The 26,209-nt window shown below is 47.6% G+C and overlaps 1 protein-coding gene across 1 annotated transcript; it reads right to left on the reverse strand.

The window, feature by feature from the left end:
* Window positions 1–693: 693 nt before the first annotated feature.
* Window positions 694–5,470, reverse strand: EOMES (eomesodermin). Its single transcript, XM_060248812.1, has 6 exons — window positions 4,653–5,470; window positions 3,759–3,913; window positions 3,238–3,359; window positions 2,767–2,925; window positions 2,329–2,390; window positions 694–1,761 (listed from the first exon to the last, which is right to left on the reverse strand). Exons 1-6 carry the CDS (start codon window positions 5,468–5,470, stop codon window positions 1,026–1,028), a joined length of 2,052 nt encoding a protein of 683 aa, XP_060104795.1. The 3' UTR covers window positions 694–1,025.
* Window positions 5,471–26,209: the final 20,739 nt, after the last annotated feature.

Genomic DNA, 26,209 nt, shown 5'->3' on the forward strand with positions numbered 1-26,209 from the left:
TCCCTGCTACAACCCATTTCAAAGATGAAAAGCAAAGAAAAAATGCCTACCATGGCAACACATTTATTAAAAAGTATTTACAGAGAGGACAGTCCCACCCCAAAATAAACTAATGCTTTTTTCCTTTTAGAAAAGTCTTTTGCCAGCTCTTAGCATCTGTAAGATTATTTACATACTGAGCAACAGGAGTTACAAACACTTTCTTTTCAGCACAGGACTGCTGGGAAAAAAAATATGTTCACCACTACCTACTAATAAATAGATATTTCAATGTGCTCTCAGCATCCACTGTCAGATTAAAATTGGTTGAAATGAAGGATTCGAACCCGCTTCAAACACCAAACAGCACGGTCATGACTAAGACTATATACAGAAGGTTGTAATTCTACAGTGGACCTGGACAACACACGGCTGTACACTTAAATATTGTACTATTTTGAAACCTTTACAAGATTCCTTCACTGCCATAACTTTTTCTGCCAAGACATTTCAATCTCCCATGGAAAGGTCAAGCAAGTTTAAGCCTTCAGACAAGACACCTAGTCCTTGCATACTTTGTGAAAGACTGGTGGAACTCTCCGTTCTCAGCTACTGAGCTGCATGCAGCTACAATATAATATCTGGGTAGAAATTAGCACAAAGCACCTTTTCCTCCTTCACTCAGGGGAACTCCTGAAAACACAAAACTCTTGGTAGTGCACAGCACTTAAGCCAGCTAGTCAAAAATCATCTGTCTTTAATGTAGCCTCCCCCAACAATGTCCAGATTGTGCTTACAGACTATCCAGTACCCTTAAGGAGAGACCCAAATGGTTTTGGGCACTACTTTGTTTCTTCCCATTTTTACCTGCAAAAAGGTCAGTCAAAAGCTTTGGCACCTTCAATAGAATTGCACAAAAAAAAACATTTTAAAGGTGGAAAATAAAGTTCCTTTGGCAACATTTATGCAAAAGATCTTGATACCACCACTGAAAATATATATATATATATACAGCCAGTCACATTTTTACAGGACCCCCAAAGCTCTTAAGAAGTGGTGTAGAAAGCATAATAGCCCATGCCTTTTGAAGAGTCTTTGCCAAAGTCCTCCGTATTAATGTCCTCGCACTTCATTGTTGGAGAGTTTTCGTTGCTTGAGGTGCTGGGGGACAGTCGTCTCCTTTTACAAGCGCTGGTGTAGACTCCCGAATCATTTGAATCTAGAGACTTTATGGAGGGTGGCGTCTCTATCCAGGATGACCCCATTTCTTCTTTCACTTTCTCCTTAGAGAGCAGGTCTTCAGAGAAACTCGGGGGACTCGTCCTGGAGGCCCAAGGTAAGCCAGTAGACATTTTCGTCTGGTAAGAGCCTCTGCTCCCCCATCCTGCCATGGAGGAGAAAGCTGGATCAGGATAGTAGCCCAAGGCATGGGATGTCTGAAGAGGAAGGGATTTGATGCCGTAAGGAAGCAGAGTACTAGCCGAGTAGTCGGTTTCGTAAGAGTTCATGTCTAGTTTGTTGGCCCCGGGCTGCTGGACCGGAGTGACAAACCACCTCTGGGGGGGATTGGTCACTTCTTCGTTCTGTTGAGGAGAGAGGAGGCCATTTGTCTGCGGCACAGTTCTTTCCCCATTATAAAATCTAGCAGGCGGCAAGTTGTTGACAAATTGTTCCTGGAAGAAGGGTTGTACGCTGTACCGGCCTCCCGGGACAATCTGGTGGGATCTAGGAGAATCCGTGGGAGATGGAGTTAATCTGTCATTTTCTGAAGCTGTGTACATGCTACAAATACAAGAGAAAAATGCTAAGAGAATGTTCTCGACCATTTAAAAAACTGGCAGTAATATGCACGAAGCTTGACTCAAGCTGGAAATATGGTTTAGATTGATTTCTTGTTAAATATCAAAATTAATACCAAACCAGTTTGGAGTCTTATTTCACAGTGGTCCCTACCCCCAATATCGTGTTGGTTTTATCAAGGGATCTACAGCTCACTTTTAGAAACACTCTGCCTATGTACTTATAAACACCCACATATAAATTTTGAGTGCCTTGCATGCTGAAGTATTTCTGAAAATTGACTGATGTCCTTATGTTACTTTTAACTTATAAATTCAAATTTGATTCTAGAGCAAGATTTTATGCTATGCTACTTCCTTAATTAACTCAGACAATTATATCTAAACCGTTTAGTTATGTTGTGAGCTTATTCAAAATTCATTTTTGCCGAGATATACAGCTAGTTTCCATTGAAACGAGTTCCTGCAGTCAGCAGGATTTGGTTTTAGGTACGATGTGCTAACGAGTAGTATTTGTATTCAAAATTCTCTCAAATAGAATACTACTTACGAATCATAGTTGTCCCGGAAACCTTTTGCAAAAGGATTGTGGTCAATTTTAAGCTGTGTGATCTGGAAAGAAACATCAGAACAAAAATAATTTTGCTTTCTTAAGATGCTACAGTTCATTTAAAAAAACCAAATAATGCCCTTTTGAATGAACAAAAGAGAAGGTCCCCACTTTAGAAAACTAGGTTTTGATAAGTGAATTCTATTAACAAAGTAGATTTTGTTTCACTCAGACGGACTAGTGAAAATAAGCGATTTCCAATTTAACAAAGCTAGATAATGGTTCCATTATTCTTGTATAATTTGTAAATGCGGGAAAGAGTTACAAGTCTTACTTTGCAATTCTAAACAGGGACACGCCCTTCTAAGACCGATTACTTCAAGTGACTTGAAAACACAACATACTTCACATGCACACAAAACTGGGTTTTATCCTTACATCAGTGTTTTGATAGGCAGTAACAGCTATGAATTGTGTTTCAGGAAAATTAAATGTCTGAGTCTTTGAAGAGTCATTTATATCTTCAACACCATCTTCTGTCACTTCTACGATGTGGAGCCGTGGCTGATACTTGTGCAGTGACTGAAGCACGATCATCTGCAATAACGGAAAAGAGGAACCCAATTTAGCCCTCCACTGTCATGTCAGATGGGGGGATGTTGAAGTGTATAATGCTTCAAGAGCCTTCAACATATTTCTTCCCCCCTACCACCACCACTTTATGACCTTAAAAAAAGACAGTGTTTTGCCAACTGCATTGAACGTTTCAGTAACCCTAGGACAGGTCTAGGGAGTTGTAAGTTTATTTCAGCACCACACTACAAAATTCTTTCATACGAAGCACACATCTTCTCTGTTCTAAGGTCAGCTAAGGGAGTCTTCAAAGTCAATCTAAGGTAACTATTTTACCTGGGTGTTGTTGTTATTGGCTCCCTTGTTATTGGTTAGTTTCAGTTTCCCAAAGGAGATCTCCTGCCTCATCCAGTGGGCTCCAGTGTTGGGAGATTCAGGATGAACATAAACCTTGTTGCCTGTAGCGTAGGGAGAGAAAGAGCATTAGAAGTTTTCTTTCTATACACAGCAGAGTAAGACTTCTTAGATCTAACACCAGGAAGGAAATGCAGACACCAGACTGTGAGGGAATCAGTATTCTCTGTTGTTGCAAGGTATGCAGTGGTGACGGCCTCCCCCCACCAAGAACCAAGGGGAACAGCCTACTTTTTCTTAGCCCTGTCCAATAGGGAAGACTTTTTCTCTTGAACCCAACAAGGAGAAAATCGCACTCCTCCCCTCCCCCCAAACTGGTCCCCGGGTGGTTTCCTCAACCCGCCTATAACAGGGCTGGCGGAAAAGTTGCCCTTGAGGAAGAAGCAACCCAAGGAGAGCTCTGCAGACTGGGGCCTGCCAGGGGCTCTCCTCCTCCTCCTCACCTTGCATGTTGTTGTCGGCCTTGCCGCAGGTCACCCACTTGCCCCCTTGGAAGCGCCAGTGGTTGGGGTCGGCCAGCACCACCTCCACGAAGACGTTGTAGTGGGCCGTGGGGTTGAGGCCCGTCATGTTGAAGCTCAGGAAAGGAAACATCCGCCTGCAGCCCAGCAGAAAGAGAAGGGAAGGGGGGGCTGAAGGCGCCAAGAAAGCTCCCCCAGCCCAGTCCTTTGGCAGCGCCCGCGCAGAGGGAGGGAGGAAGGGCTGACGGCAGATGGCCGCTCCCCTCGTGCCTTTATATTTAGAGTGGCCGCGAGAAGCGCTGGCAGCCCGCCCCCGCCCCCCCGCCGCCTTTGGGGGGCCCCGCGACGAGACCGCCTCCTGCTGCTGCCCCTCCACGCCCCGGAGGCGGCCAGTCCCGCCCGGGTAGGGAGACCCGCAGGGGCGCGCCGATGCCAACCGCTCCAAGGGGGCCGAAGTGGCGGAGCCCAACGCAGAGAGCCTTGGAAAAGACGCGCCGCTGGTTGGACCGGCGGCCGCTGGGCCTCTTTCGGCGCAGCCCCTGCTCAGAGCCTCAGCACCACCGCCCGCGCATGGGATGCCCGGGCGCCGCCTGCCCTCGGACCGGATCCCCCCGCCCCAGTCCCCTGCTGCCAGCGATGAACCGCCGCCCCAGCCCCGCTGGCTTCCCAAAGAGGGGGGGGGGGCACGGAAGGAGCAACCGAGGCGCCAGGCTGCCCTTGGCGAGCGCCCATTCCGGGACCCACAGCCACCCCCGCCCCCACTTCCGCCCGCCGCTTGGAGAGCTCCCGCTGGGGTGCCGTCGGGCTGCTGGGGGAGAGCGACCTCCCCGTTCCCTCCGCCGGGAGTCTCCCGCCCCGGGATGCCGGGCTCCGTACCTGCCCTGCTTGGTGATGATCATCTCGGTCTGGTGCCGGTGGAACTTGAGCCAGAGGGGCCGGTTGCAGAGAAAGACCTGGGCGCGGAGCCCGCCCGCCCCGACGCCGCCCCCCGCCAGCGCCCCCAGCCCCCCGCAAGAGCCGCCCCCCGCGTAGGGTCCGTACAGGCCGCCCGCCCCCGCCGCCCCCTGCCCGTACTGGTAGGCGGCGGCGGCGGCGGCAGCGAAGGGAGCCCGGCCCGCCGCAGCCGTCGAGAAGGCGGCGGGCGGCGGGGAGAGGACGGAGCCGTAGGGGTAGCGCGCCCCGCCGGGCGGCTGGTACATGGAGGCGGCTGGGGCGCCGGCGGCGGCATAGGGGAAGAGGGCGCAGGGCGGGCCCAGCGAGTCGGCGGCTGCCGTGGCGGCGCTGTGGGGGCCGGGCGAGGGCAGGTAGTAGCGCTGCTGCTGCTGCTGCTCGGGGGAGCTGAGGCCGTCGAGGGAGTAGCGGGCGGGCGGCGGCGGCGGCGGCTGCAGGGCCTCGTCCTCGGGCGGGCCGGGCGAGCTCTTGCGGGCGCCCTCGGGGCCCGCCTTGGCGAAGGGGGGAGGCGGCGGCTCGCCCGCCTCGCCCTCGCTCAGCATGCCGGGCCCCGTCGAGGAAGAGGCGCCACCGGGGAACTTCTTGGCCGGGTGGCCCTTGTCCAAGGCGAGGCGCGGCGGCGAAGCGGAGCCCAAGTGGCGGCCCGAGGGGCCTGGGCGGCCGCCGGCGCTGTCCAGAGGGTAGAAGGGCGCGCCGGGCAAGGCGGCCGCGCTGCCCAACAGCTGCTCCCCCCCGAGCTGCATCTGGCGCCCCTCCGGAGGCCTCCCCGACCTGCCCGCGCCCCTCTCAGCGACACCTCCGCCCGCCCGCCTGCTTGACTGCTCCGGCCCGGCCGGGGAGCCCTTATATAGGCGCCGGCGCTGCTCTCTCCTGTGGCCGGGGCGGGGCTTGGAGGCGGCGCCACTCCGCGGCCAACTTCGCCTCTCCGCGCCCCCGATTGGCTCAGCCGGGGGACACTCGTTTCATTAGACAGGCACTAATTGGAGCGGCTCACCTGGGCCGCCTCCTGGCCCCTCCTGGCCAGAAGAAGAGCCGCGCCGTCCTGGCCCGCCCGCCCGCCCACGGGCTGGGGCTGCAGCCGGCCTTCCGCCTTGCTTGCGGGCCCCCTTCGAGGCTGACCCCAAAGCGACAGCCGCCCACCCACCCCATCCATTCGGAGCTCCAGGCCCAGCAGCTCGGGGGACGCGGGCGAGTGGGCTGGGGGTCCCCCTCTGGTTTCCCGAGAGAGAGCGGGAAGGGATCTCACTCCGCGCCCCTTCCAGAGGGAGAGAGGGGCCACCCGCCTGAGGAGCCAGGCCAAGAGAAGCGGGCCAACCAGCCGGACCCCCGACGGCACCGTCGCCCGCCAGCCCCGGGGAGGGGCTTGTCTCCGCCTGACCGCTGGGCCTATGCAAGGCATCCGGCCGCGCGGCAGCTCCTCTGGGCGTCTGGCCTCTGGTGCTCCGGCCGGTCCTCAGCCCATTCCTTCCCCTCCCCCCAACTTGAGATGCAAGGGGGGGGGTCTCCCTCTCCCCCCTCCAGATGCAGCCGCAGCCCTTCCTGCCGAGCACTTCGCACCTTGGCGGGGATTTCCTCGAAACCGGGTGGGGGGGGTTGGCCCTCCCGGCTCGGAGCTCTTCTTGCCTCGCTTCCGGGCGCTTTGGAAGAGACGGTGGGGGGGGGAGAGGGAGGGGGAGGGGGGGAGAATCACTTTCCACGTGGTTTTGCTGCTGCCTGCAGAGAAACCCAAGCCCCAAAGAGAGAGGGTGCTTCCTCCGCCCCGCATCAGCGGAGACAGATCCCCCCCCACAGCCCCCCACCTCTCCTTAAGTCTGCAGGGTGGAGCCTCTAGAGCCCGGAGCCCCTTCGAGGCCCAGAGCAGCAGCGGGACCCGCTTTCCTGCAGACTAAGAAGCCACCAAACCCCACAACTCTGACAAACGAGTTTGGGCGAAGGAGGGCAGCGCGAAGAGGGCACCGCGCCCGAAGGCGAAGCAGACCCTGCCAGGGTCTGGCAGGCAGCCCCCCTCCCCCCGGCCGCCCGCCCCTTCCAGAGCTCCGGCCCGGCCCAGCCAGCCTTCGCACCGAGCTCCTGGGCACAACGAAGGGGCAGCTTGCGCGGCGCACACACTCCCCCCTCGAAGCCGCGCGCCCCTCTTCTCGCCTTGCCTGCCCTTCCCTGCCCAAGAAAGGGCGGCACGGGGCGCCCCTCAAGCGCAGAGCCCAGCAAGCGGGGCAGCCGCCGGGCCCCTGGGAAGCCGACGACAGGATCCCGCGGCGCCCTTGGACATCCGTGGGGCCAGACCTGCCTCCCTCAGCCCCCTTCGGAGCGAAAGTGGAGCCCGCCTGCCGCCCCCCCCGCCTCTTGGGAAGACAAGCAACGCCCCCCCCCGTCTGACGTGACGGCAGGCCCTGCCAGGCGGCCTTTCTGGCCAGCGAGCTGCAGCAGGAGGCCGAGGGGCACAGGCGCCCGCCCGCCCGCCCACCCCCCAAGTGCCGCCCTCCGCCGGAGCCCCCTGGCCGGTGCCGCAGGACCACGGGAGCACCGGGGCAAGATGCCGACGAGGAGGCTTCTGAGGAGAGGGACAGGGGGTAGCTGAGGCGTCGTTGTGGACACCGCTGGTCCGCGAACATGGAGCCTTTGCTCGGCTGCCCACGAGCCAAACGACGCCCTCGCACAGCAGCCGCCTTCCCGAAGGCCGGACACCGACAGTGGGGAGCGAGCCCTTCACACGAGTTGAGAACTGGCGGGAGCGGAATTTCGGGCCCGAGCCTCCCCCGGGCGCCTCCCGGCCTTAGCACTCCCCTCCCAAGGAAGCCGGCGTCGGGGGCAGCTCCGCGCCCTTCGCTCCTTGCACGAGAGACAGCTGCGGGGGGAGGCAGGAGACGCAACCTTCGCAAATAAAGCCGAGGCCGCCCGCCCGCCCCGCTCCCTCCCTCCGAGACGCCGCGGCGACATTGGGCAGGCCAAGAGCTCTTGGGCTGGTTGCTCTTCCAAGGACTTCCAGCCTCCCTCTCCTTGCGAGCCTGCAGGCAGCAGCCGGGCAGGAGGGCTGGGCAATTCCGAGGAGGCATCGCGGGCTTCCCAGGCGCCCTCCCGGATCGAGACGTCGAATCCGCAACGATTTCGCCTTAAGGCTACGATCGGCTGCCCAGTGCGTCGAGAGCAGGCCCCACGGACCTCGCGGCGACCTTTGGGAAAGATCGAGGGTGGGCCTGGACGGCACCGGTGCGAACGCCGACTCTCCGCTGGGCGAGGCTTGCGCAAGGAGGCTTGTGGCGGGGTGTCTCTGTTCCCAGCGCCCCCGCCGCTCTCCCGGGACGTGGCCCTTCTTGGGGCTCGCCCTCCTCCCCCAACAACCGCCACCTGCTGCCTTGGGGCTCCCTCCTCCTTTCAGCCCGGGAGGAGACGAGAAGGCCGGCGCTTCCCGACTCCCCGTCGGTTCAAGGGCGCTGCGAAGACGCCGGCAAGAAGGGCCGAAGGCGATTGGGGGAGCCGCTGCGCTCAGAAGACCGGTGGGGGAGCACGAGGAGCCCCAGGCCAGGGAGACCGGAGCAAACGATCAGTGCTCCAAAGGAGTCCTCAAAGAGGCTTTCTGGGAGCCAGCTCCTCTGGAGAGGCCTGATCCTGAGCGGACCTCGTTAGGATCGCGCTGCCAAGGCCTGGCGGAAGGGGAGAAGTCTGCACCCTGGCCGCCCAGTCCCCAGCGCCTCCCTTCGAGGTCCTCTTTATTCCCACGGGATAGCCACCGTTGGAAGAAACTGCCAGGGGGTCATCCCGTTTTTTTGCGCGGCTCCCAAATCCCTGAGGCCGAAAGAAAAGGAAGCCCGTTTGCAACTCACCGCGCGGAGATGGAAGAGGCGGCAGAGGCCATCCTAGAGAGACTCACACCCTCCTCAACCCAGCTCACTGCGAGTCAAGGGGTTTAGGAGGACGTCGCTCTGCTTGGGGTGGCATGTTGGCCACCGACCCGGTCGCTGCAGGGAGCTTGCGAACTGCGTCTCGCACTGAGCTCACTTTCCTCGGGGGTAAAGTCTCAGGTCATTATGCCCTCCTCAACTCTCCTCAATGAAGTTTCACCTCCGTGAAAAGACGCAGCGCAACCCCACGCGACAGCACTCCAAACCAAGCCCATACATTTCCCCGCACGGTGGGTTTCCGCAGACGCTCAGGCGTTACAAAAGTGCATCCCTCCTTTTTGTCCAGATCTAGAAACCAAAGCGGGAAGGAGCAGCGGAGAGCTACAGGCAAGGAAGAGGCATTCGCTCCGTCCAGTCAGCACCTTGGAGAGGGGCAAAAGCGCTCCAGCCGGAGAGAAAAGACTGTTCTAGCGAGGAGCCCATTCAAGGCACTTACAGCCTCACCGTACCCCGCAGGACTGCTAGCCTTCAGTTTAGTGAAGCATGAGCTCTTCCTTGGTATTTGTACCAGATTTAAAGAAAACAGAAAACATGCACCAAAAGAAATCCTCCTAGCAAAACTCTTTTTTTTTTTCGGGGGGGGGGGGGGGGCGGACAGCCTTTTTGCTTGCATCCTTCCATAAGGACGCTTGTTGCTTAAGAAAGTAACTTTCCAAGGGTGTAGCATAGCAGAAAAAAGAGACTGCCTTAGGAATCAGGAAGTCCCTGGTTCAGATGTCACTTCCATCAATCCAGTAGGTGACTTTAGATAAACATCAGGCTCTCTGCCCCTCTCTCACCAATAATATAGGGCTAATACTAGCCTACCTAATGGGTGTGTTGTAAAGATTTCAAGGTAATGCATATGAAGCACTTTGAACACTATAAAGTATCTTCATTCTCATCATGATTAGAATACCTCCACTCTCATTTGCAGGACAATTCTACAGTATTTACATTTCTCCATCAACCTGGAAGAAATGTTAATCCAGTTATTTTTAATTACAAGGCAAGAAATGCAGAGCAGCCACTAATAGCTTGATTATATTATTAATTATCACATAGTTCTGTCTCAAATGATGTGTTTTAAAGCAAAACTCTTTAAGAAGTTGAAAATTAAATGACCCCAGCCCTGTAAAATATTTGATTAACACTCTTCATTTTATGCAATATGAATCACTGCACTGAAGCAAGCAAGCAACTTAAAATGGACGGAAGATTTTAAAAGGCTGCTGTGGAAAAAGGTGGCTTTAAAATTGCAGTTCTTAGTAAAATCACAGTCAAAGCCCACCACATAACACTTGTTTAAAATCATGAATTTTCCCCAATCTACACTTTCCCACTTTTCATGGTTTCCAACATTCTGTACAATGTTGTTACTCTTACAACGGAATCCTAAGTAGAGTTACACCCTGAAATAGTTCCAGACAAAATTTGGCACCTCTATACATACACTCCCCTTGCTCCATTTCACGCCTAGCTGTACCACTTGCAGTATATCCCTTAGAGGAGTTATACCCTTCTAAAACCATTGAAGTCAACAGTCTTAGATGAATTGCACTGTTTAGGATTACACTATCAAAACCTAATCTACGCAGAACAGTTCTGGAAAGCATAAAGATGATGCTCGGGTGTCAAGTCTCTCTAGGGTAGAAGCTTCTATAAGAAGACCACTCTAAGTGGATCTTGTTGTAAAGAGCTGATGCACACTGGGTCTGCTTAGTGGCAGAACATGTAAATTGTATGTGGAAAATCACAAGATTAAGATTAGCAATGCCAACATGGATGGGATCAGTGTTATAAGGCAGCTTCATATGTTTCAACTGGGCAATTGGTCATAGTATGATCAGAAAGATGACACTTTCTGCACAATATGATCTTATCTACGTTTACTCAGAAGTCAGTCTCACTGAGTTTAATGGGACATACATCCAAGGAACTGGTGCTGGATTATACCCTTACAAGGCAATCCTATGAAGAGTTTATTCCAGTGAAAAGAATGTACTAAAAGCAAAGTAACTCTGAACTGGGTTTGCACTAATTAAGAGACTACCCAGAACATAAACATTTTGTAAATTGGATGTTAAGAATAAATGTTCAGTGATCAGGCTGTTAAAAAAAAATTAAGCACAAAGCCTTTAGCAAGAAAACAGACGGTCACAAATCCTTAAGTAGAACATGTCTTGGCAAGTTCAGACACCAGCCATAATCTTGATACTATTTACTCAGGGGGGATATTGGCATTTCAAAGAATTGTTTAGAACATGCAGATGGAAAACTGACCTTGCTGTCTTCAAGCAAGAGCAGTCACTGAAGCTGAAAGGAGAATTGGTTTTGAATGCAACTTCCATTCCCAAGACCATCACAATCCATGTTTTATTTCTTTAGCTCCAAGGCTGTGATGCAGGCTTGAGAAGAGAACAGCTCCCTTCCTGTATGATACCTGACAAAACGACACGCTTCTCTTTCTCAGGCCAATGCATATTCTTGCGACAGTCAGAGGATGGTGGTGGAATGAGGGCCCATGTTTTGCAGGGATCTCTAGAATGTGGTGAGCTCAGCATAGCAGTGGCCACTCCAGCCATGTCCTTATACCCCAGCCTTGGTGTTCCAACTGTCAAATGGAAGTATGACCTACCTCACTGGGTTATTGCATGGGCAAAACATGACTTTTGAAAGTAAAGGCACAGTGTTAATTACTGTTACTAATAAAGTCATTGTTATCAACAGATTCTACTACCGTTATCAAAAATTGCAGTAATAGCATTTATATACTACCTTTTCCAGTTTGGAACTCAAGACAAGTATGTAAAGTGGGGCTGTGGCTCAGTAGTAGAGCATCTACTTGGCATTCAGAAGGCCCTGGGTTTGATCTCTGCTATTTCTAATTAAAAGGATCAAGTAGTGATTGATGTGAAATACCTTTGTCTGCTTCAGACCAGACAATACTGACCTGGGTAGACCAAGGGTGTGACTTGGCATGAGGCAGCTTCTTGGCACTCTGTCCAGACATTAACCAGCCCCAAGGCAGCCACTCTAGGAGATCTGTTGCATATGCACTTCCTGAGCAGTAAGTGGTATGGCTGGCCATGGAATGGTTGTGCTTTCTACTTTTCAGGCAAATAATAAAACATTTTGAATGCAGGGCAGCCTCTTGTATTTTATCAATTTGTGACTCACAGTAAAAAAAAACAATTCCGCTTCCTTAGTAGAGCCAGGGGAGTGGATGCAGGAGCAGAGCTCAGCAATCTGCTCTGGAGATGGGGCAGAAACTGGGGCAGGCAAATGCTTTCTATTTGCCTCAGCTCTGAATCCTGAACATTTCTGCTGGAATACATTGTGTTAAGCCTTTCGATACTCCTGGATTCTAGTTTTATTTCGCTTTCTAGAAGTTTGTGTGGTCAGCTGGCAAATTTACTCTGAATCTGTTTCTTAAATACACACAATATATTGCAAGATAAATGTAAAAAGCCAATGGATTTAGTTGATTCTTCTTGTACTGCAGAGGGAAATCTTCACTAATTTCCGGGAAAGCAGTGTTTTCATCTTTTTTCCCGGCTGGGCTCTGTGGCTTTGCAAATAGGTGATACTTTATCACTATCACACTTGCCTTCTATGCAGCCATTCAAAGAGAGTAGCTCTGAAGGTAAAAGTTGGGCCTGTCACTAGAAGGACATACATTCCTCCAAAGACTAAGCTAACACAAGCCAGACATTCAACATAATTGGAACAGGTGTTAGAAGATGCAAGGCGGGCATTTCCACTACAAGTACTCAGTTAGTTCCAAGAATTTGCATAACATCACTTCTTAGTCCAAATGACAATCCAGAGCATTAGCAGAGCTGTTAATGGTATTCTATAGGAACTCTGTTTTAACTTCTGTCTGGAACATCTGGTCCTTTCCAAAACAGAAAGACAGAAATATTTATCCTGGCTAGTTTTAGTATGATACAAAAAGATTTCAAGGTTTATAAATGAACTTATCAGAATTCCCCATCCACCTTGTCATCTCTCCTACGCCAGATACGGGAAGAAATTCCTTCCCCATTACAACACCTGAAAGCTTCACTGAACTACCCAGCACCATATGCAGCAGATATTAAAAATAATCACTATAGCAAAACAGATGACTCAACGATACTCTTGACATACTTTGGAACATCACAGCTGATTATGTCCACCCAGTACAGTGGTGTCAGCACCCATCATCAGAGATTCTAAATCTGTTTTCTGAAAAGTAACTGCCAAAGACTACTTCATTCCAGATTGTACAGCAAGTCCGTGTGGTATATGCTGAACTTGGTTGTTAACTGTACACTGCCTGGGCAGATCTGTCCTTGTGTCCTCTTGGGGAGACAGTAAGGAGGTCAGTCACTGGGGCCGTTGTGTATTAGTTTCATTTTCCAGGGCTGTGCATTCAAGAGATTTCAAACCAAAGAGAAGATTATGCAAAAAGCTGGCAGACAAACAAGTCGTTTGTCCAAACACATACATGGACAGTAGAAAAAGCTTATTTTAGGAAGCTATCCAAGACAGCTGATATGCTTCTAAATCAGACACTAAATCAGACTCTCATTTTACATCATGCCAACCTTGTGAAGCAATTACGCTAAAAAGAAGAATCACTTTTCCATGGCCACTCACTGAGATTTAGAGCTAGAAGACCGGTAACTGTTGTTGTTGGTTTTTCCCTGCCCACACATGATACTGTTTATATGAGAGATATTTTATGCACAGATGCTAAAACTTCCCTGTGTGCTCTGATGCAGTCTTGTGAATGCAGAGAGCCTTAATCATTTCAGTGCAATCCCCCCCCACACACACACCAATACACTTGCTGATTAGTTCCCTTGGTTGAAATTAATGGTGCAACTATGCTTGGTGGAGGTCTGTGAGTGGACACCACAGGTAATGGATCTGGAACAGATCAATGTACAGCAGTGAGAATATTGTGTATTCTACTTTCTCTGGTCCTTGTTCAGTGTACAAGTTAAGCCAAGGTATTGGTTGTAGCCTTTAAAGCCCTTCACAGCCTAGGAGATATATATCTAAAGGAGCTCCACCCCACTTGTCCCAATGCTTCAACTACAGTATTCAGGTCCACCTGAATAGCTGTTTACCTATTGGTTGCTTCCTTATTTATTACATTTTAGAATATTTTGCATGTTTTTACATTTGGAAATCCAAGCCACCTTAACTACAAGGGAAGGGATGGATATACATATTTAACTGAATCAGAAAAGAAATCTGAGTCAGATGGGATTACACTACCACACTGAAAGCACTTCCCATTACATTAGTGTAGTTATCTTCAGAATAGTGTAAAGTAAATCAGGATTGTTATTCCCACATTACAAATGGGAAACTGAGCAGATTGCCGAAGGCCACCTAAGGAGTTCCTAACAGAGGTGAGATGTGAACCCTTGAAGGGCTTCCTGATACACAACACAGGCTCTTAGCAATTCAGTTTTACCAGAGTGAAAGAACTTTCGAATTGACTTTGAGGCCAAGTTTGAAGCGGTGGTTGTCTGTCTGAAAAGAGTTGCTCTGTTTAAGACCTGGTCAGGGTGGTTAATGGTGAACTTTGAAGTTAGTTATTGTATATTGCAAAGACAATGTGCTGCAAAGATCCTATTCGTTTGTTAATTGGAACCATCAAGAGGCCCGTCTGCAGACAGAAGACATAATCTGTTTGTACACATTTCAGAAGCTTCAGAATGACTGGGTGAGGTGCCCGAAAGGATGAAGACCGTGTGAAGCCCTCCCCCCATTAACATTTTTCAGATTTCCTCTGCATGAGGAAGCAAAGCCAGTTGAAATGGGATCTTTCATGTAAACTGGTTCAGTGATGATCTTTTGCAGCTGCTGTTACTTCAAGTTAAGGGCAATTAAATAGGCATATTTCTTATCTATGCAATTCAAAATGGTAAAATGAGGCTTTTAGAGCCAGTTCACACAACTATTTCAGGGCACAGGGCTATTTTAAGAAAAAACCCAGCCCTGCCTTTAAGGCCAGTTGGATATGCAGCTAATTAAAGCAAATAAATTCATTCATTTATTTATTTACCTCATTTGTGCTCCACCTTCCTCCCTGTTGAGGACCCAAAGTGGCTTACATCATTCTCTTCTCCATTTTACCCTCACAACAACCCTGTGAGGTAAGTTGTAGTCTGAGGATGCTCTTGAACTGATTTTAAGGAGACTCAGAGGCCAAATTAACTTTTGCATTATTTGTGGTTACCTAAGTTGGAGCCTTCCTCCAACTTAAATGGCTCTTCCTCTAGTGGACCCACTAGAGGAAGAGCCATTTAAGTTGGAGGAAGGCTCCAAACTTTACTGAGCAGAGGATACAGGCCACCATCTTTTACTCCAGGTAAGTGCTTGTGTTCTTCAAGGGACTGCTTTGCATTCAAGAACGAGATACCCATTCTGAATCAAACTGCAAAACAAAATGGAGTGTCCGAAAGGATCAAATTAGTGGTGGAAGCAAAAGCTATATAAATCATCAAGAGACTGGCTGGATGGTCACAGAGAGTTTTGTCAAGGGTTTTAAGTCAACTAAAATCAATTCATCCACTTTATCTGTTTTGAACATACCAGAGATGCAGCCAAATATGTCACAAATGGTTAGAGTTGCCTGGAAACCTTCAAGGTGTCAATTGACTGTATTTTTAGGTACAGGAATGTAACATGGACATGCCGGTTTCACCAGTGATTTTTTTTTAAAGCAAAACAAAACAAATGGACTCGGCAATATACAAGGGAATAAAAATATCATGAGAGTGAAGCTGAGTTGAAGCAGGGTAACTCAAAATCAATATTTTGCTTTTAAACTCTTAAGGGGAGGCCCAGGAGGGCTGCACTCATTTTGTCCTCCTTACTTATTATCCTCAGAGGATTGGCTGAAAAGTGTCAAGACTGTTCCATACTTACAGCTAGGACATTCCTCACCGACAAGCCACTTGTTATACTATTTTGCTGCAGCTTTACCCCAAACTATGGGTTTAGGCAGAGTATAAAGTTGTACCTTTGGGCAGGTGGAGCATGGCTGAGGCATCACTTCTAATGTATTTTATGTCTGCATAAAATATTGTTGAGGTGCTAGGGTCTTTCACGCCTAATGTGGACAGTTCTCCACTTGGCTGCTTTTGGCATACTTAACAGCCTCTGTGAATGGCTGCTTTGCAAAACATGGGGAGGAAAGAATTTGTACAGCGATGACAGCATTTCCTGTGAAAGGGAAAATCCAAAACATACTTCCCTACACATGGAAGCTAGTTTCCTACTCCCATGGTCGAGCTTGTGAAGGGAGAACCAATCCTCAGAGAAGCAAAAAGTGGGGGGTTGTTGAGTAATCCCATGGATGTACAAGATGACCTTCACCCAGCACTGCAGCCACCAGACCCCAAAAGGGTCAAGGGACCCTCATAAACAAAATGCTGCACAAGGGGCTGCCAGGAGGACAGGGAAGGGGCAAAGACAGAGGAGGTTTTTAATTGATCCTTCGTCCTCCTCTGCAGCAGCCCACACTGTGGTGAATTTTGTCTATAAAGGTTCCCAGTCCCCAGCAGAAGTTTCTTGAGGGGAGGTGTAGGGGGTGGGGGGGGGGAGAGCGGAAAGCAAGGGAAGATTCTTCTGCTCACACAATTATAGGATTCTATCTCAAATCTTTAGCACAAAAACTAGGATGGCCAGTCTTAATTTATTCTTGTCAGAATTTGGGATTTCTAATGAGTTTTTAAGTTCATAGAGCAAAATTATATTCTCAGGACATTTTAGATAGTTAAGGCATTGACTAAGCTGTGTTAAGCACAGCTCAAGGAATTTCACTCCATCCACGGAAGTTATAATTTTGCTACTCCCACACCCCAGCACTATATGGGTTCATGGAAAAAAACCTAGTTTTTTCATATAGTTTTTTTTAAAAAAAATTACATTAAATAATAGTTTTTAATTCATTGTGAGAGTTCATCATTCCACAACAGAGCTGAGTTAATGGATATTTAAAATTGTTCTCCTTCTGTTATGAAAAGAGTTTTTGTGGCACCTCAAATACTAACAGATTTCTTGTAGCATAAATAATTGATCAATTAGAATTTAACAGCAGATGTAATCATATCACAGAATCACAGAGACGGGACCATCCAGGCCATCTACTCCAACCCTCTGCTCAATGCAGGATCAGCCTAGAGCACCCTTGACAAGTATTTTTCAAGCCTCTGCTTAAAGACTACCAGTGAGGGTGAGCTCACCACCTCCCTAGGTAGCTGATTCCACTGTTGAACAACTCTTACTGTAAAAATGTTTTCCTAATAGCCAGCCAGTTCCTTCTCATCCTTAATTAAAACCCATTATTGCAAGCCCTCTCCTCTGCTGCCAACAAGAACAACTCTCTGCTCTCTACTAAGTGACAGCCCCTCAAATACTTTAAAGAGAGCAACCATGCCCCCCCACCTCTTCTTCTCCAGACTGAACATTCCCAAGTCCCTCAGCCTTCCCTCATATAGGTCTTGGTCTCCAAGCCCCTGATCATCCTCGTCACTCTCCTCTGCACCCACTCCATTCTGTCCGCATCCTTTTTGAAGTTAAATAGGGCTTCAACTGGAACAGTTCCAGTTTTGCAGTGGCCATTGTGTTTGTCTTGTACTCTTGTATTTTGCATTGAATGGTCTCAAAGCGTACCTTTTGCATTTTCTGCCTTTAACCTCAATGGTCACAATCCCTCCCCTAACTACCTATGTAGCTCTATCTGCTGACTGAGGATTCATCATATGCATCTGATACAACAAGGTCTCAAAAGGACAGCTTGTGTTACCATAAATGTCTTTAAGGTAATTCCTTTTTTGATTTTGCTAACAGAACTACTCTTCTTGAATTAATTAATCTCTGCTCAAATCTCATCAGGACTTAGTCCAGGATCTTGTTTTAAATTTGACTACTGGTGTTGTAAGAAAAAGTACTTCTGAGCATGTGCAGAGTGCTTTTGTCTCACCACTGCACATAACTGTAGTCACCTTCCTTCTGCACACTCATCCTAACTAAGAAGCACCCAGCTTGTCTCTGGGCAGAAACTTAAACCAGGTTTCCGAACATAAAACAATGAGCCTACAAGATCCTTTCCTGGGGGCGGGGGGGGGGGGGAACACCACTCTTGATTTTCACTCCCCATTTTGCAAACTTCCAGCCACACAAAAATGATAAAATGATACATTTTAAACAATTCATCAAATAAAAAATGGCATTTTTTTAAAGTTCTTTTTGATGGTGTCTCAAAAAAACCTTAATTGTTTATAGAAATACGACAAAAGCCATTTCCTTCCCCCAAGTTCCACTCCCTGCAGCTTCACTTGCAAAGCCTGACAGACTTTCTCAGTCTGAGCTGAGCTGGAAGTGGCCACTAATTTAACACCTCTTGGGAAGAAAGACGAGAATAAAAACCAACAAAATCATATAAAAATATTATTTTATGCCAATGTCTTTGCATGCCTCCATAAGTCATGTGACCACCAATTATAAGGAGACAGAAAATGTGCCAGTGTATCACAGAAGGCATCAAATTAGAAAGCATAACCATATATGAGTCTTTCCCAGACAAGCAAATTCTAATAGGAAAGGATCCAGAAGCAAGTTTAGTCATATGAACCATCTGAGGGAAGAACTCAGCTGTGGCCTTGTGCCTCTCTTAGCTTCCAGAACCAGATGCACCAAGCAGCCATTAGAACATGGAAACATTTCTCTTGTTTATAACAACTTGTCTTTTATTCTGCCATACTGAATAACTTACATCACATGCATGCGGCTCAGATTCAAGTTTTGTGTATTACATTCTTAGGCGTCCCCTTAAACTTTTGCCATGTCTTATTAACGCATATTTTACAGCTATGTGCACCAGGTGGTCAGACTTGGTCACAGCACCCCATGACTGTACACATAGCAGCACACATGTGTACGCACTACTGTGTAATCGGTGTAAACCAGCACTTACTCGGATGTTTAAGTTTACAGATTTTGGATTGAAGATTAATTTTTAATTGAAGAGGGATGTTCATACACATGTGCTTAGGTGATTGCAAGTGTCTAAATTAACAGTTGCCATGGCAATAGAAAGTCATGTGCTTTTGACAGCTACAGAATAAAATCTTTTAATTTCCCCAGTGGAAATCTATGCTCCTTAGACCATCTTTCACAAGGCTGGGACTGCATCTAAGTGTCTGTCTTGACAGCGATCATATAGGCAGCAGCGACAAGCCCATCCCAGGGGACTGCAGACAGGTCTGTGCGGCAGCTTGCACATGAACCAGTTCCACCTCTCCAGCTAGAGCCCAATTCATTATTTATTACACTCCCAATGGTATTTGTTCATGTGAGGAGAAAGCTCCTCACCCTGACACAGAGGAGTTGAAAACCAAGATTTGCAGCCTGCATCTGATGCCACATCACTCATCTCACCTCACTTCAGTCCTTAAAGCTATCATCGGAGTTTCAGGAGAACCACAGAAGTGAGTCCAAGAAACTCCCAAACCATTCTTCCCTCTTCCTGTTGATTTAAGTCCCCCTTCCGGTTGCATTACAGTTTCTAAAAGATTGCAAGAGTGGAATCCTAAATTACTGTTGCAGATGTTTAATTTGCTCAGAGGTGGCATCATACAAATTTGCCAGTAAAAGTTCAGCTTGTTTGGATCCAGGCTGCAGATGTGTGTATTTTACTAGGCTTGTCAAGCCCTAGTTACTGGCAGTAACTTCTGATCTATTGAGGTCAATGGGCTAGAATGGTATAACCCATTTAGGATTGTCCTGTGAATCTCATTAACTTCAATTGATTGACTCCTGTAGGGTAGCTCTGCTTTCACAATGGTGATAGTTCATCATTTAAGCTCACCTTGTAAATCATTTTCCCTTCACACTGGACCACTAGGCACAGATAGACAGGGGAGGTGGGGGCGGAAAGACAGATCCCTCACAGAGCACATGATGCATCCAGTAAAGAAACCTCTTGTGTATGAAAGCTCTTGCTGCAATAAATGACTTAGTCTTAAAGATCCTGCTTTTATTTATTTATTCAAAATATTTATAAATCCACCTTTCTCCTTACAACTGAGGGCCCAAGATAGATTATAATAATAAAATATAGTAAAACCGTATGCATTGAACTATAAAATACATTAAATTCAAAAGCAATAAATACAAAATAAGGTTATTTTAAGGTAGTTAATTAACGTAGAAGCCATAGTGTTCGCAGTTCGTAAATGAATAAATACAGAATTCAGTTAACAATATTAAAATAACTAATATACTATTGCCCTGTTCACAGCAAGAACACACACTCTCTCTCTCTTTTTGCCAACAGTTAAATTAACCCCGACACTCTCCAGGATAATTCAGTCTTACAGACTTGCCAGAAAGCCAAGAGGTTTGGAGCCCCCCCCCCCCCCCCCAGTTTCTTCAGATAGGCTGTTCCAAAGCCACCAAAGAAGTCACAACAGAACACACCTTAGGCAAGAAGGTGCTGAAAACAGACCTTGCAGCTCCTTGGAAATACAGCAGTGCATGCTCTGATTTTCTTGAGCATCCTGGGACAGCAAATATGTCTACTGCATCAAGGTGGGATACTGGTCCACTGGCACTGTAAAAGGGCTTGCAAGAGTTTCCTTTTCAACCTGTCTTACTTCTGTCTTTTTAAAAGAATACAGTCTAAGCACATTTGCATGTCATGTGGAAGAGATAGAGTGCATTTGCCCTCCGCAAAGATCCTGCCCACATTGATGCCTTTTTCTCATCATCGGTCTCTCACTGGTACCATTTCCCCAACATCTTGTTCCCTATGGTGTTACCACAGCTTTGTAAAAAAGTAATTGCTCTTGCACTATAGCTCTATAATGATTTATTGTCACATCTATTTCAAAATTTTAGTCCTCTGAATTCACTGTTTTTTCATTTTTTAAAAAATGAAATTTACAGCCCATTTTGTTGCAGAGTTATATGGGGGGACAGTTCAAACAGTTTTTCTTCCAGTTGCCTATAAAGGAATGGGGAGGGGGAAGATGCAAGACAGCTGGAGGGATAATATCTGTATAATATTATGGGTTATAGAGCATGTGTTCAAACCAAAATGGCTAGGAGTTGCCATGTGGCCATGATGACCACACCCTTGACAGCCAACATAGAGTCACCGCGAAGCATGTGTGAAAGGGGAAAGTTTTTAAAAAGAAAAGATGGGGAAACTATGCTGGAAATTTCCAGTGTGGAAGCTCTGTTGCCAACATGGATGCATCTACATTTCCATTGTGGCAAAGGTAATAATGCAGTGAACCCACTCCGTGTGCAAACAGCTTTGTACTAACATGTAGATGGGCAAGAGCTGTTTAGTTTTTGCTCAGCTAATCACACCCACAAAGTTTCCCAGAGACACGCACGCAAAAAGCAGTATTGACTTTAATCAAATCAAATGTTAAAATTACTATTCAATAAAATGATCAAACAATAGTTCAGGCCTAACATTCTTCCTGGAAATCATTTACATCCGGTGCAATTCCATCCTATGCAGAGTTACTTCTATTGACTTCAGTAGGTTTCAACTGGAGTAACTCTGCATTGGATTGCACTGTCATCTTTTACCACTTGGAGGGAAAGCACTTTTCCCAGGATGTGATCCTATGAACATTTACTGTGACAGGGTGCCATTTACCAAAGCAGGACTTATTTCTGAGAAAACAAGTATAGGAGTGCCTTGTAAAATGTAGAGTGACTTTTAATTCTACCCAAAGTGGCATGTAAAAGTACTTAATGAAGACATTACATTTTTGCAAATGGTGCTAATATATAATATTTTTTTTAAATGTTAAACCCAGGAAGGAAAAAATGGTAGACAAAAGGACTACATGCAAAATCCTGCAGTGGGAGAATTGATATCTCCTTTGAAGTGCTTTTATAAATAAAATAAATATAAAAAGACAAGTAACTTTCTCACCTAATTTGCTTGCAGAACTGATAATTAAGTGTTGCTGGCTGCATCGCCAGCGCACATTTGTGATACTTGATATTGTGTCTCTGCATATTTAGAAGCTAAAATCGTTTGGCTTTTTGCTGAGTAAAAACATCCATTCTGTGCTTGCTTTCAAGTCCCCAGAAAATGTCTAGCTCTTGTCTTATAACTTTTCCTTAAAATAGTTCAATAGAATAATCTTCATATTTAGCATTTAAATCTCTCATGTCTGAGATTTCATGGGAATTATTTATTCTCATTCAAGATTGTGCACTACAGGCTCAACAACTAAATCTGACAAGGTTCTAGTAATACAAAAGTTAGTGGTCAAATGTCTAAAATTAGGGCAGTGAAATGGGGCTATACACCTAGAAAGTGGGGGGCTAGAAACAGTAGGGTGCTGTCCAAATATTCTGAACAATATTAGTTTCATTAGTTTGTAATTTTTAAAAACCATGCCCTACAACATCCATATCCTAAAAATGTCTGATGTGGACTGAGCATGCTCATTGTCCTCTAAGACTGGAATATTAAGACCAATTAAACATTAGTTAAAACAGTGATCCCAACATGATAACATGGTACCCACCAATGTGTTTGCTAGTGCCGCCTTGCTTCTTTCCCAAAATAGCTCTTCCCCAAAGCAAAAAACAGTTTTGGCTTTCCTCCTCACTTAAGCAAGAGGTACTTAACAAGAGCCCCAAGACTGCTGGATCTGCAGAAGTGCCCATTAGAAATAGTTGCTGCCATCACAGCAGAATGCTTGATTTAGCTCCTACCAACAGTATATAACGTTCCCTCACGGCAGTCATTTTGTGGCAGTGCTTACTATACTTTTTCAAAATTCCAAAGATACCCATAGGTTCAACAGGGTTGGAGGATCCCTGAATTAAAGGATGGGAGGGGAGACTGGTCTGTTCAAGATTATGGAGGGGAAGATTTAAGGCAGGAGAGACAATTCTCAAACATTTATTACCCCTGCGCAATTCCTCACAGGCTCCAAATTTGTATCTAAAAATAAGGTGATGCATACTGGAACACAAAAATCCTGATTTTAAACATATGTTGATGGTGTCTGAACTGACTGAGACTGAAAGAGATCTTGTACTGGCAGAAAGTCTGATGAAAATTTTGACCCAGAGCACAACAGCGGTGAAAAAAAGGCAAACTCCATGCGAGGAATTATTTGGAAAGGGACAGAAAATAAAACAGCCAATATTGTAATGCCCTTAGCCTCATCTAGAATATTGTGCGCAATTCTGGTTGCCACATCTCAAAAATAATATTGCAGAAATGGAAAAAGGACAAAGCAGGGGGTGGGTGAGTGGGTATGAAACCCCAGTCTTCTGCCCTTCTTCAGAGGCAAGATTTTCTCTTAGACCGTTTTTGCACATAGCTTACCTCACAGTCACAATCTTGTTCCCTCTGCAGCGTCTGTCGGATTTCCCACCATCTTGCCCTGGTGGATGACCTCCAAAGGCATCTGGATCGGGGTGGCTCGGCGGTACTGATGTTGTTGGACCTATCGGCGGCGTTCGATACGGTCGACCATCAGTTGCTGACTTGCCGCCTCGCCGACGCGGGGATCCAGGGGCTAGCCTTGCAGTGGCTTTCCTCTTTCCTTGAAGGTCGGGGACAAAGGGTCGCGATTGGGGGGGAGCTATCCCAGAGGCGTTCACTTAACTGTGGGGTGCCCCAGGGAGCGGTTCTCTCCCCGATGCTGTTTAACATCTATATGCGACCTCTTGCCCAGATTGCCTGGAGGTACGGGCTGGGGTGCCACCAGTATGCTGATGACACCCAGCTCTATCTACTTATGGACGGCCGACCGGTCTGCGCCCCAGAGAACCTAGATCAGGCATTACAGGCCGTGGCTGAGTGGCTCAGACTGAGTGGACTGACACTGAATCCTGCGAAGACAGAGGTCCTTTGTTTGGGCTGTCGGGGGAAATCCCCCTGCCAACTTTTGGCGGTGTACCGCTGAGGCCGGCGGACAGGGTCAAAAGCCTTGGGGTGCTATTGGAGCCGTCCCTAAAGATGGAGGCTCAGATAGCGGCCACTGCCAAGTCCGCGTTTTTTCATCTTAGACGGGCAAGGCAGTTGGCCCCCTTCCTGGACCCCGACGACCTAGCAACAGTGATCCACGCTACGGTCACCTCGAGGTTGGATTACTGCAATGCCCTCTACATGGGGCTGCCCCTGTGCCGGACCCGGAAATTGCAGCTGGTGCAGAATGCCGCGGCCCGGCTGTTACTGGGCCTCCCAAGATGGGGACACATTCGGCCGGGTCTTCGGGCTCTGCACTGGCTTCCAATAACATACCGGGTCCGGTACAAGGTGCTGGTCATTACCTTTAAAGCCCTATATGGCCTGGGACCTGCCTACCTGAGGGACCGTCTCTCCCCACACGTTCCCCAGAGAGTACTGAGGTCTGGCACCCAAAATCTCCTTAATATCCCCGGGCCCAAGGAAGTGCGTCTCAAGACAACTCGAGACAGGGCCTTTTCTACAATGGCCCCTATGTGGTGGAACCAGCTACCGGAAGAGGTGAGGGCCCTGCGGGATCTTACTCAGTTCCGCAGGGCCTGTAAGACGACCCTCTTCCGGTTAGCTTACGCCTGACTGGACTAATGTAGCTCTCTAGATATCTGTGATTACCGTATAGTTAATACTAGTTTTAAGGTTTTTAAGGTTTTTAGGTTTTTAAATGTCTGATTTAAATGTAACTATCTTATTCCAATTTTATTGTTTTATTGTTTGTTGTGAGCCGCCCTGAGCCACTCGTGGGAAGGGCGGGATATAAATCCCGGAATAAATAAATAAATAAATCTGCGCCGGAGTTACAGGAAGTGCCGCGGCTTTTGCGTAGCTAACGTAAACTGGATTTTAGCAGTTTACATTTGCTACGCAGAAGCCACGGCCCTTCCTGTAATTTCGGCGCAGATGGTGGGAAATCTGACAAGACGCTGCAGAGGGAACAGGATTGTGACTGTGAGATAAGCTGTGTGCGAAAACGGTATTAGTTTTTCCTGCCATTTTGTGAATGAGCACTCTAGTTGTCTGTTTTCTTCTTTCCAGAAGAATTCTGGCTTTCCCACTCTGTCACAGCATAATATTTTGGTTGTTTGCTCACCCAAGAACCCAAGGGAAGGAATGGGAGTCCCCTTTAACTTATATAATTTAAATGTCACTCAAGAAGTTTTTATATTCAAAATTAACAAAATATTTTATTCAAGATAGAGGAGAAAGGTCAGGTGAAATCAGGGGTAAAATTTCTGAGATAAAATCAATACATGCACAGACTTTAGTTCTTATGCTTCAGGCTAATGAGAGTTTCTTAAACTATTCATTGATACTTCAGTCTTTATGTTGAGAAACTTTTGTTCCAGTGTTTTCCTCAAACACTTCAGTACATTTTCTTTGAGTATTCACTAACATTTTAGATTTCCAAAAGGCTGGTGCACTCTTTCCAGGACACATGTCCCTTCTCTTGAAACACCAGTACTTGTCTTGAATTTTTAACTGACTCTTAAGGCAGTTTCTAATGACACCAGACCGGGGATCTTTGCACTCTTTAGAGCTAACTTCCTTTTTGACTGGGTAGGGAATTTTCTTCTCTCTCTAGACCAGGGTTTCCCAAACGTTTCCTCTCCGTGGCCCGGTTCCTTCCCTATGGTCTGGGCGGAAGATGCTCAGGGAGCGATACAGACACTGTGTGCCGGCCAGGAGCATTCCCTGCCCTCTCTGATGTTTCCGAATATCATAGAATATCATGTTGTGAGCCAAATATCATGTTGTGAGCTGCCCTGAGTCCGCTTGCGGAGAGGGCGGGATATAAATGTAAAGTAATAAATAAATAAATAAATAAATAGAAGGATAAGGGAGGGCTTCTGGCAAGTGCACAGTCACTGGTAATGTGTCTCCATGCAGATAAAAGGAGCGGGGTGGAGCTGAGGAGGCCAGTATAGGTGGACACATGCTGCCGCCACCAAAGGCCTGGTGGAACAGCTCCATTTTTTAGTCCCTGTGGAACTGTAATAAGTTCTGAAGGGCCCAGATGTCACCTGGAAGAGCATTTCACCAGGCTGGGGCCAAAGCCAAAAAGGCCCTGGTCCTGGTTGAGGCTAACTCTTTGGGGCCATGGACCACCAGAAGATGCTGTTCTGAAGAGCGCAAGGCTTTCTTGGGAACATAAGGAGAGAGCTGATCCTGCAGATATAACAGCCCCAGACCACATAGGGCTTTAAAGAATAGAGAGTTTTTTCCCTTGCTCTCCCATAATTCTAGGACTTATGATATCCAATGAAATCACTATAAAATAGTTTCAGGGCAGTCAGTACATCTTTACTCAATGAGTAATTTAATGACAGAATTCACTGTCAGTAGACAAGCCACAAGCATAGATAGCTTCAAAAGAGGATTAGACAGATTCATGGGTGAAAGGCTCATTAATAGCTACTAGCCATGGTGACTGAAGGGAGCTAATAGAATTCCACTTTCCTTCATTCCTCAAGCATGACAGAATCACAGACAAGACTGAAGGGAACTTTCATATACAGAGTCAGCAAACATCTGAATACTACTGCTGGGAGGCAGCAGCAGGCAAGGACCTCAGCCTCTAT

The sequence above is a fragment of the Heteronotia binoei genome, chromosome 10 (assembly GCF_032191835.1).
Source record: "Heteronotia binoei isolate CCM8104 ecotype False Entrance Well chromosome 10, APGP_CSIRO_Hbin_v1, whole genome shotgun sequence".
NCBI lineage: Eukaryota > Metazoa > Chordata > Lepidosauria > Squamata > Gekkonidae > Heteronotia > Heteronotia binoei.

Coding starts and splice junctions, on each gene's coding strand:
- EOMES (XM_060248812.1), bottom strand. CDS start 5,470: ATGCAGCTCGGGGGGGAGCAGCTGTTGGGCAGCGCGGCCGCCTTGCCC. Junction 3,914..4,652: donor ATCATCACCAAGCAGGGCAG/GTACGGAGCCCG, acceptor GCTGGGCTGCAG/GCGGATGTTTCCTTTCCTGA. Junction 1,762..2,328: donor TTCCGGGACAACTATGATTC/GTAAGTAGTATT, acceptor TTGTATTTGTAG/CATGTACACAGCTTCAGAAA.